This window comes from Microcaecilia unicolor, chromosome 11 (genome assembly GCF_901765095.1).
Source record: "Microcaecilia unicolor chromosome 11, aMicUni1.1, whole genome shotgun sequence".
In the NCBI taxonomy this organism is placed as follows: Eukaryota; Metazoa; Chordata; class Amphibia; order Gymnophiona; family Siphonopidae; genus Microcaecilia; species Microcaecilia unicolor.
This window is the reverse complement of record NC_044041.1, coordinates 137,405,129-137,417,258: the sequence shown is the minus strand read 5'-3', so window position 1 is coordinate 137,417,258 and position 12,130 is coordinate 137,405,129. Positions and strand designations below refer to the sequence as shown.

The 12,130-nt window shown below is 42.5% G+C and overlaps 1 protein-coding gene across 4 annotated transcripts in view; it reads right to left on the bottom strand.

Annotated features, from left to right (window-relative positions):
* The window catches only part of PC (pyruvate carboxylase), a 1,188,093-nt gene that overhangs the window by 871,725 nt on the left and 304,238 nt on the right, over nt 1–12,130 (bottom strand). For all 4 annotated transcript variants that reach the window (XM_030220280.1, XM_030220278.1, XM_030220277.1 and 1 more), the window contains one exon: nt 9,097–9,242. In XM_030220280.1, coding sequence (XP_030076140.1) covers nt 9,097–9,242 — 146 coding nt within the window. The remainder of the gene's footprint in view (nt 1–9,096; nt 9,243–12,130) is intronic.

The window sequence follows — 12,130 nt, the reverse complement described above, 5'->3', positions numbered from 1 at the left end:
ACTAAATAAATCGCATAATATACCATACAAACTTAAGGCTCTTTATATTAATATCCTTAGTACATTAAGTTTAAACAACTCAATAAGATGCACACAGCAGTCCAGCAGCAAGCGGGCTACTATCCAGTCTCTTACATTCAGTGTCACATGTCTGTGTATCTCCCAGTTGGTGAGAGGTTATATTTGTGTGCTCGATGAAAAGAGATCCTATCTCTCAGAGAACAAGTCCGTTCTCTTGAGGCTAGAGTAGCAGACTTGGAGGAGCTGAGGGAGACAGAGGTACTGTAGAAAAATGCTGTCACTTGCGCTCAGTGAAATACAGGCCAAGGGCTCAGGCTTAGAGCTAAGAGCTAGGCCTCTAAAAATCATAAGACATTTCACTGTAGTGAAAGCTGAATGAGGTAATTGAGAGCACACAGAGGGAGGGGGAATCTGCTCTATAAACAATAGCTGGACTGGCACTAGCAAGAAGTCACGGGCAAGGATGTTTTGGCTAAAAGCAGATAGTAGTGGGTCAAATGCAAGTAGGGCAAGAACATCCGTGGGGGGGGGGGGGGGGGGGGGGGAGGGAACTTGGAAGCATATAAGAATCAATGCTATCAACTGATAATATGAACCTGGGAACATGTTGAATCATTGCAATCTAAGATGTTGACTTTTAGAAGGCACTGGCTGATAAGATACAAAGATGGCCAGTGAGAAAGTGAGTGTCCATAGGAATGAATGGTACAAGAAATGTATAAAAAGGCAGTCTGCTAGGGTATGGGGGCAGAAGAGAGATGACTGACTGCACTTGCTATGTGTCGTGGAGCGCTGTTCCAACATGTTCCAGATATGAATGCCTAATTACCTGTACTGCCTTAGTTTATTAGTAAGAATTCAGTGGATATGAGAACATAGTTTATTAGTAAGGATGTTCTCATATCCACTGAATCCTGGGTGTCCTTTTGATTATGGAGCTTGTTAGTACTGTGTAAAACAGTCTGAGAAGATACGAGATCAGAGTAATTAATCATTTAGAGGGAACACGCAATTCTTTTCATTTTAGTAGAAACCCTATTGCCTCACCTGCCCTAACTATTAATATTACGGCTTTATAGCCTTCTTATAGACTCTACAATATTCAGTAAATAGAGGAGACCAACACTGCAGAGAAGTCCCACCTCCAGTCTGGCAGCCCCTGTGCTGCCTTACAGAAGGGAGGTCTCCTAAAAGGAGAGCATCACCCTGGTGAATAAATAATCCTGTAGCCAGGACCCACCCACCAAAGAATGCAAGATCCTCTTACACCGAGGGATGTGTCCCCAGTAGCTTCTGCCCAGGAGGAAAGAATTAGGACAACTGTTGTAGATGGTGATTCAATCATTAGGCATGTAGATAGCTGGGTGGCTGGTGGACATGAGGATCATCTCATAACTTACCCGCCTGGTACAATGTGGTGGACCTCACGTGTCACCTTGATAGGATTTTAGATAGTGCTGGGGAGGAGGCAAATGTCATGGTACATGTGGGTACCAATGACATAGCAAAATGTGGGAGGGTGGTTCTAGAAGCCAAATTTAGGCTCTTAGGTAGCATTTTCGGAAATACTCCAGGTTCCACGCGCAGGACCCAAGATGCATACAGAGCTCCAAAGTCTCAATATATGTTTGAGACAATGGTGCAGGGACACGATTTTGATTTCTTAGGAACTGGGCAACATTCTGGGAAAGGAGGAGCCTATTCCAAAAGGATGGGCTCCATCTTAACAGGGATAGAACCAGGCTGCTAGCACTAACATTTGAAAGGAGATAGAGCAGCTTTGAAACTATAATGGGGGGGGGGGGGGGGGAAATACTATTGAATCAGGACATATAGGAAATCCCAATAAAGAGAATTCAACAATGGTGAAAGAAAGCCAAGACTGTTTAAGGGGCGAGCAGAGTAAAGGATGCAAATTATTGGTGTCAACTTCTAAGTAGCTTGTAGAAGTCAACGTGGCTCGAGGGGGGCAGTGGAGAGAGGAGAATCACTGGGTGGCTGGGGGGGGGCAGGGGAAACAGGAGAATCGTTGGGTGGCTGGAGGGGGGGCAGGGGAGATGAGAATCACTGGGTGGCTGCAGGGGGGGCAGGGAACAGAGGAGACTCACTGGGTGCCTGGAGGGGCGCAGGGGATAGAGGACAATCACACACACTCTCTCTCTCACAGACACACTCCCACCCAGTCTCACTCTCTCTCTCTCTCACACACACACACACACACACTCGTATGGTGCTGCCAACCACGCAGAGGGGGAGGAGGGGGTCCTGAGACCAGAGGCGAGGGGAACACAGAGGGGGAAGGGGGAAGGGGGAGGGGGTCCTGAGACCTGACAGGGGGCGAGGGGATCCTGAGACCAGAGGGGAGGGGATCCTGAGACCAGAAGGGAGGGGGAGGGGTCCCCACACCACAGATGGAGGGGGGGAGGTACCTCTGTCACACACACACTCTCTAGCTCACAGTCAGTGTCTTTCTCTCTCTCACTCTCACACAGTCTCTCACACTATGTCTCACACTGTATCACATTCACTCTCTATGAGGCTCATTTTCAAAGCACTTAGCCTCCCAAAGTTCCATAGAAACCTATGGAACTTAGCCTCCCAAAGTGCTTTGAAAATATGCCTCTATGTGTCACAGAATCACACTCACACACTCTCTTGGTCTCACAGAGAGTCTGTGTATCGCACACATACTCTCTCACACTCTCTCTCTCACACACAGTGTATCTCACATACGACTCGCACACACTCTCATTCAAACACACACACTCTCATTCTGACATGCTTGCACCCAGACTCACTCTCTCTCTGTCACACACAGACACTCGCACATTCACTCTCTCTCTCTCACATACTCACTCTCACACACACTCTCTGAAACATACACCTCCTGAGGAAAACCTTGCTAGCGCCCGTTTCATTTGTGTCAGGAACGGGCCTAATTTACTAGTTAATTATGTTTTGCAGTAAAGAGTTTTTCTTTGGGGATGAGGGGATGATATGAGTTATTGAGACATTTGATCGGGGGGGGGGGGGGGGGTTGGCTGAATTTTTATTTTATTTATTTACAACATTTATATCCCACAGATTCCCACCATGGCGGGCTCTATGTGGCTATCAACATTTATGAAAAGAACATCATACAAATTCAAGGTCAGAACAGAGAATAAGAAACATCTTGGGAGGGGAGCAAACAACAGGAGGTAAAACAAGGGCCAGTAGAGAAATTAACAACAGAGGAGTATGATTTATACATAGATAGGTCTTAGGGACTTGCTTGAACAGATTGTAGTCGGTAGTCTCCTTTAATGTAGATGGCAGAGCATTCCAGTAATGAGGACTCACAAAGCAAAAGGAGGAGAAGAGCAATTTGTATCTAGATTCATGCATCTAGGATAGTGGAGATTGAGATAGGTACGAGAAGGCTTTTTGGAATTCCTGGAAGGGGGTCAATCAGGCTGAACCATATAAGCTGGAGCTTCCCCCCGTAAACAAATGACTTTTGTTAATGTTTGATGTGTCTGTTATTGCTGTTACTCCTTTTTTCAATAAAGAAAAATAAATGATTAAAAAAAAAAAAAAGAAATATCTGTCTGGAAAGGATTATAAAGTCATTTTTTTCTTCCCATAAGAATTTTATTGTATACCAAAGCACAATGAGAGTCACTACCTCCAAACTGAGAAGACTTAGAACAGTGGTGAATCTTCCCAGGAGGTGGCCAGCTTGCCAAATAACGCCAAGGGTGCAGTGACAACTTATCTAGGAAGTCACAAACATCCCAGCAGAATATCCAAAAATGCAGGCCTCTCTTGCCTCAGTTAAGGTCGAGTGCTCATGATGCCACAATAAGAAAGACTGGGCAAATATGGGATTAATTGGAGAGTAGCAAGGCAGAAACCACCACTATCCAAGAGTAACATCAATGCTTGTTTCACATTTGCAAACACACACCTGGATGATCCATAATTGTTTGGGATAATGTTCTATAGACAAAAAGTCAAAAGTGGAACATTTTAGATAACACTAGTCGCATTATATCTGGCATAAAGCAAATATAACATTCCACAACAGGAGCATCATATCAGCAGTTAAACATGATGGTGGTAGCGGGATGCTTTGCTGCCTCAGGTTGTGGAAAATTTGCCATTATTGAAGGAACAATGAATTCTTAATATCCAGTCATCTGTCTGTGAGCCAAAGCAAGTCTACATCTAAATGGATTAGCCTAGTCAAAGTCTTGACTTGAACCCAACAAAGATGCTGTGGCAGGTCCTGAAACGACCAGCACATGCACAAAAACCATGTGTCTGAATTAAAGCAGTTCTGCAAACAAAAGTGTGCTAAGGTTCCTCCATAGTGATGTGAAAGACTAATATCAAATCACAGAAAAATCTGATGGAAATACTGCTGTTAAAGGTGGTGCAACAGTTAAGTTTAGGGGGCAATTATTTTATTTCAAATGGGCGATATGGGATAGTTTTGTTCTAGAAATAAATGAAGTAATAATTTAAAAACTTCTGTGTTATGCTCTTTGTTAATATTACATTTTGTTTCAAGATCAGAAACCACTCAGAGTGGTGGCACCAGAATCAGGAGCAAGTGGGCATTGCTCCTGTCTCCAATGAACTTGGGGGACTTGTGGAAGTTGGAAGGCCTGGGGGAGGAGTCAGGGAAATTGTGGGGGGGGGGGGGGTGCACTAGACACCAGGGAAAGGGTTTTTTTAAAAATGTTTGGATTAGTTTTGATTCAGGTCAGGGAGTGCACTAGACACTACAAGAAAGTTGGGAATTATTTACAGTTGAGGTCAGGTTAGAAAGGAGAGGGATGGGTGGAAGGGTTTACTAGACACAACATAGAAACAGAGAAAAATTTATGGCAGATAAAGGCCATATGGATAGGCAGACTGGATGGGTCATATGATCCATTCTCTCTTCCTCCCCATAAGAGATCCCACATGCCTGTCCCATGCTTTCTTGAATCAATATACAGTCCCTGTCTCCACCAACTGCACCTGGAGGTTGTTCCACACATCCACCACACTTTCCGTAAAGAGGTATTTCCATAGATTATTTTTGAGTCTACTCCCCTTCAACTTCATCTTATGCCTCTCATTCCAGAGCTTCCATTTAGTTGAAAGAGACCTGCCTCCTGTACATTTATGCCGTGGAGATATTTAAATGTCTCAATCATATCTCCAAGGATGTGTTTTAGTTGGAAGTCAGGGGTCAGTTGACAGGATACTCTGGGCCAATGCAGACTGCCGTGACAATTTTTTTAAATGTCACCTTTCCTGTCAATGCCTGACACAATCACTGCTCAGGCACGGCCAGGAAAGGTGACATTTTGCAATGAGCTATGGATTATTGTTGCGATTTTAATGTGGCAGTAATTTGCATACTCATTGATTACAGCATGCCCGGTATTTTGTGCAGTACAGATGTGGCTCTACCACGAGGCTTGCTGTATCTGCCCCACAGTGATTAAGGAATTGTACCTTTCAAATTGTCATCCCCTCTCAAATTCTCTCCTCATTACAGACACACAAAGAGAAAATACACCTATAAACATCCCCCCCACACACACACAGAGACAGACACATTCACATGTAGAGGGAATGGAAAAAGTTCTATGAGCCATGTTCTCTATGCTTACCCCACAGGTTTTTATTATGTACTTGGACTTAGCTCATGTATTTTCTTTAGTAGCATAAAGAGAGATACATTAAACTACAGTAGATATATGAAACATTTGTGATTTTTAGATATACAGAGCAAACTTCACAAGCAGTTTTACTAAATGTTAATTTATTTATTTGTTGCATTTGTATCCCACATTTTCCCACCAATTTGCAGGCTCAATATGGCTTACATTGTACCATAATGGCGATCGCCATTTCTGGATAGAGAAATACAAGTGGTATTGCATTTAGGTACATAAGTGGTAAAGTAGAATACACAGTGGTATTGCATTGAAGTTCCTAAAAGATAAAGTGAATTATAAAATAAGAGACAATCAACTATAGACAGTTCAATTCCGGTATATGAGATAAAGTGGTACTGCGTATTGTTTCAATTTCATTAGTAGTTCATAAGTTATCAGTCTAGTGTGCAGTTTTTGGTTTTGTTTAGTTCATGTAGAGTCTAGTTGTCTAGTATTTAGGATGGATCATTATGGTATGCCTTTTTGAACAGATTGGTTTTCAGTAGTTTTCGGAAGATTGCTAGGTTGTGCATTGTTTTTATGGCCATTGGTAATGCGTTCCACAGTTGCGTGCTTATATAGGAGAAGCTGGATGCATATGTGGATTTATATTTCAGTCCTTTGCAGCTGGGGTAGTGGAGATTCAAAATGTGCGTGACGATTTTTTGTGTTCCTAGTTGGCAAGTCTATGAGGTCTGTCATATAGATCGGGGGCTTCACCGTAAATGATTTTGGTGGATCAGGGTGCAAACTTTGAACGCAATTCGTTCTTTTAGTGGGAGCCAGTGTAGTTTTTCTCTTAGGGGGTTGGCGCTTTCGTATTTCATTTTTCCAAATATGAGTCTAGCTGCTGTGTTTTGAGCAGTTTGGGGTTTCTTAATGATTTGTACTTTGCATTCGGCATAGATGGCATTGGAATAGTCTAGGTGGCTTAGTACCATTCACTGAACCAGGCTACGAAATATTTCCTAGGGAAGAAAGGCTTTATTCTTTGAGTTTCCACATTGAGTGGAACATTTTCTTTGCTGTATTTTTGCATGGCTTTCAAGTGTGAGATTTTGGTCAATTATAACTCCGAGGATTTTCAAACTGTTTGAACAGGAAGGGTGTAGTCTGGGGTGTTTATGGTGGTGGGTTGTTCGTGTTGTATTGTGAGGAGAGAATGAGACATTGTGTTTTTTTCTGTGTTGAGCTTTAGTTGGAATTCATCCGCCCATGAATTCATTATTTGGAGGCTGTGTGTGATTTCATTTGTGATTTCAATTAGATCGTGTTTGAACGGGATATATATTGTAACATTGTCTGCGTAGATGTAAGGATTAAGACCTTGGTTGGATAGCATTTGGCTAAAGGTGTCATCATTAAGTTAAAAAGGGGTTGGTGAGAGTGGTGATCCTTGGGGTACTCCGCATTCAGGTTTCCATGGTGATGATGTATTTGAATTTGATATCACTTGATATGTTCTTGCGGTTAGGAATCCATTGATCCATCTAGTACGTTTCCTCCAATCCCGAAGTAATCTAGATGTTTAATAGTATTTGGTGGTTAACCATGTCGAACGCGCTGGACATGTCAAATTGTAGTAGAAGTACACTACTGCTGGTTGCAATTGTTTGTTTGAATTTAGTTAGGAAAGTGATTAGTATTGTTTCGGTGCTGTGGTTGGATCGAAATCCTGTGATTCATGTAGTATTGAGAATTTGTTTAAGTAGTCGGTGAGTTGTTTGGTTACCATACTTTCCATTAGTTTGACTGCCAGAGGGATGGATGCTACCGGGCGGTAGTTGGTTATGTCATTTGTTTTTTTTCTTTAAGTCTTTGGGTATAGGGGTAAGTAGTATATTTCTTTTATCCTTGGGAAGAGACCATGTTGTAACATGTAGTTTAGGTGTGACGCGAGGTCTGTTATGAAGCGTTGGGGGGGGCGAGTTTTATAAGGTTGTTGGGACACATATCCAGTTTGCAGTGGGATTTGGTGAATCTGTTGATTGCTTGGGTGACGGTTTCGTCGGTCATAAGATCGAAATTTGTCCAGGTTCGGTCTGCTGGGTATTCATCGGGAATAGGGTCCAGGCAGTCAATGAATTTTTCGTGATTGGTGGTAGTAAGTGGTAGCATGGATCGTAGTTTTATAATTTTCTCATTGAAGTATTTAGCAAGGTTGTCTGCTGATGGGGTGTCTGTGCTGGTTGTGGTAACCAGAGTGGTATCTAATAGTTTGTTCACAAGTTGGTAAAGTTTATGCGCATCTTTGTAATCTGGCCCTATTTGGTTTTGAAGTATGCTCTTTTGGTTTGCCTTATTGTGTATTTGTATTTTCTTTGCATTTGTTTCCATGCGTTAAGTGTGCATTCATATTTCATTTTTTTCCATGCTCGTTCTAGTCTCCTAACTTGTGTTTTTAGTTTCTTTGCATGGTTTTGCACCACAGCAATTCTCTAAATATTAACTTCAATAATATTTTACAACCAAAATTACATATAAAATTATACCATTTGAAAAGCTGAAAATTTTTGTAAAGTCTTCTTTGTGTGCTGAAATGGAAAATAGAATACAGTATCACAAATAATCTGTACTAGTGCTCTTTTCACAGTTTGTTTCTTCGTTTAGTACAGTGGCCTCATAGACTGTTAGAAACATCAAGAGGCCATTAACAGGAGCCAGCTCAACACATTGGATGATGGCATTCTTTGCTTCTGATGCCGAACTACAAAAAAATAAATTTTATCATTAAATCTTATGCCCTCCCAAAGATGTCCAGCACAATGACTGGAAGAGAGCAAGACCAATATTCCAACGTTCACCAAGAGGAGACACAATGAAGATGCTGCTGGTTTGCGATTCTGACCAGCCTCAGACATTTCTCTCTGCCGTAAATTCCTGTTTCCACTTCGGGGGAACACAGAAGAGGGAAAGCTCCAATGCTGGCATGGACAGTTTATCAGAATCACTAACGTAATGGCAACATCTATAAAGAATTGAATTGAATTGTAAGGTAGATGGGGAAGGGAAAGGAGAGGGAGATGTCAGATTGGGGGTGGGGAGAAAGGGAAAAGGAGATCCTGGACAATGAGGGCCCCCTGGAGCTGCGGGGCCCAGGGCAGCTGCCCTGTTTGCACACCCACTAAACACTAGCCCTGAGCACATCTAAACTCATTTGAATAGTCTTGATTAACTTTCTGGAATGCACAGTCTCACTGGCTCCCAGGCTGTCTTGTCAGTAAGCAAGATCATTCTGCACTCCTGAGCGGCTGACACTAAACTACTAAACCTAACCAACAAACATTTCAAGAGGGAAATGTCCTAATTTTTACATACTTTTCAAGGATGTGAAAACCAAAAGGTCATCTTATTTGTCAAAATCATTAGCACTGACCTCATAACTGCGTACCACTCGCATTCCTCTACCGCCACCACCATATGCAGCCTTGAATATGATAGGGAAGCCATATTTGTTGGAGAATTCTTGGGCCTCCGTAAGGCAGGAGATGGGCAAGTCTGTGCCGGAAACCACAGGGACACCTAAACAGAATAAAAAGGAAATGTAAATAAACAATTTTTTGTGTTTTTCTATGTTGCAAAATTTCATCTGGTCTTTGCTTTACATAGTAAGGTAATTACCAATAGGTCAGTGCCACCCAACCTTTTTACAGCAAAGACAATTACTACCTAACCTCCCCAAAAAGAGTGTGTGTGGGGGGGGGGGGGGGGCTTGGCAACCCTTAAAAGCCTTGGATGTTCGAGACTATTGCTATGCCTGAGACAATGTAAATGCCTTGATTCCTCAGGAAGAAGTCTCAACTATCTCTTAACACTTTCTGGGAGGAGTGGAATCAGGGCCAGCTTCATATTCTTAAAAGCACAGAAGCATACCTCTATTAAATATTCACTAGTTTTCTTAAGAAAGATAATTAAAGAAAACTGAAAATGTGTCGCCCACTCTTGCAGTACATTACTTGCACATTAGTTACAGAGTGACATTTAAAATTTTGTCATTTTCAAGGTGCTCCATGGGTTAGCACCTAAAGTACCTGAGGGACAGGTTAGAGGAGTAAAAGGGGACTCAGGGAAGACAAAGCCATAGCAGAAAGATTAAATGGATTCTTTGCTTCGGTCTTTACTGAGGAAGATTTGGGAAAGATACTGGTGCCAGAAATGGTATTCAAAGTTGACGAGTCAGAGAAAGAGAATGAAATCTCTATAAACCTAGAGTCTGTAATGGCACAATTTAACAAATTGAAGAGTAGCATATCGCCTGAACTGGATAGTATTCATCTCAGAATACTGACAGAATTGAAAACAAATGATAAGTAGAAGTAGTAGTAGTAATTTGTAATTTATCTTTAAAATCAAGTATGGTGCCAGAAGATTGGAGGGTGGCAAATGTAACGCCAATATTTAAAAAAGGTTCCAGAGGGGATTCAGAAAATTATAGACCGGTGAGCCTGACGTCGGTGCTGGGCAAAATGGTAGAGACTATTATAAAGAACAAAATAACAGAGCATATTCTAAAGCATGGATTAATGAGACAAAGCCAACATGGATGTACTGAAGAGATATCTTGCCTCACCAATCTATTACATTTCTTTGAAGGGGTGAACAAACATGGATAAAGGTGAGCCGGTCGATATGGTGTATCTGGATTTTCAAAAGGCGTTTGACAAAGTACCTCATGAAAGACTCCAGAGGAAATTGGAGAGTCATGGGATAGGAGATAGTGTTCTATTGTGGATTAAAAACTAGTTAAAAGATAGAAAACAGAGTAGGGTTAAATGGTCAGTATTCTCAATGGAGAAGGGTCAGTGGTGTAGCTGGGGGGGGGGGGGGGCGCAGGGTGCCTATACCCCAAAGGTTCCTCATACTACTAACTTGTCTTTTCCTCCCAGCCTCTGCCTTTTGAGTCCGCAGCAGCCTGGAGGAACTGTAAGCTTCCCTTCCCTGCCCCTCACTGACTGGGTCACTAAAGCCGTTGCCTCCCCAGTTGACTTGGCTGCAACAAAATTAAGCCATGCGCTGGGCCATGATGTAAATTCCTGTTTGGGAGGGAGCGGAGGAAGGAAAGCGGCAGAGGCACCAGTGGTATGCAGAGGCTATGGCCCAGCACATGGCTTCATTTTTGTTACAGCCAAGTTGGGAGGCAGCGGCACGAACAAGGAGGTTGAAGTAAAAACGTTGAAAGCCATTATGTATGTATTGTCTTCTTCCATTTCCTCTGCACAACCGTTATCCTCATTTACCCAAAACAAAGCAAGCAAATATAGGAACTGCTCTATCCATGTTGTTTTTTTATTGTTGGTAGCATTTTTATTTGATCTTCTTACTTATATTTTTAAGCATGCCAGCTTGTGCAGCATAGGGATGTATACAGAGGAAGTATTGGTTTCATCAGTTAGAGTACTACTTTGTTCTAAATTGTAAATCATGCCATTTGGAGGGGCTAGTTATAGGGACTCTGCATTCATGCATAGATATTTTCTGGTGCTTAACAATCAGGCTTACTATTTAAAAGTACAATTTAAAAAAACATTAATTAGGTTGAAACCTGGGAGCATTTAATATCTTTTATTCCTGTACCTACAGTGGGGGAAATAAGTATTTGATCCCTTGCTGATTTTGTAAGTGTGCCCACTGACAAAGACATGAGCAGCCCATAATTGAAGGGTAGGTTATTGGTAACAGTGAGAGATAGCACATCACAAATTAAATCCGGAAAATCACATTGTGGAAGTATATGAATTTATTTGCATTCTGCAGAGGGAAATAAGTATTTAATCCCTCTGGCAAACAAGACCTAATACTTGGTGGCAAAACCCTTGTTGGCAAGCACAGCGGTCAGACGTCTTCTGTAGTTGATGATGAGGTTTGCACACATGTCAGGAGGAATTTTGGTCCACTCCTCTTTGCAGATCATCTCTAAATCATTAAGAGTTCTGGGCTGTCGCTTGGCAACTCGCAGCTTCAGCTCCCTCCATAAGTTTTCAATGGGATTAAGGTCTGGTGACTGGCTAGGCCACTCCATGACCCTAATGTGCTTCTTCCTGAGCCACTCCTTTGTTGCCTTGGCTGTATGTTTTGGGTCATTGTCGTGCTGGAAGACCCAGCCATGACCCATTTTTAAGGCCCTGGCGGAGGGAAGGAGGTTGTCACTCAGAATTGTACGGTACATGGCCCCATCCATTCTCCCATTGATGCGGTGAAGTAGTCCTGTGCCCTTAGCAGAGAAACACCCCCAAAACATAACATTTCCACCTCCATGCTTGACAGTGGGGACGGTGTTCTTTGGGTCATAGGCAGCATTTCTCTTCCTCCAAACACGGCGAGTTGAGTTCATGCCAAAGAGCTCAATTTTTGTCTCATCTGACCACAGCACCTTCTCCCAATCACTCTCGGCATCATCCAGGTGTTCACTG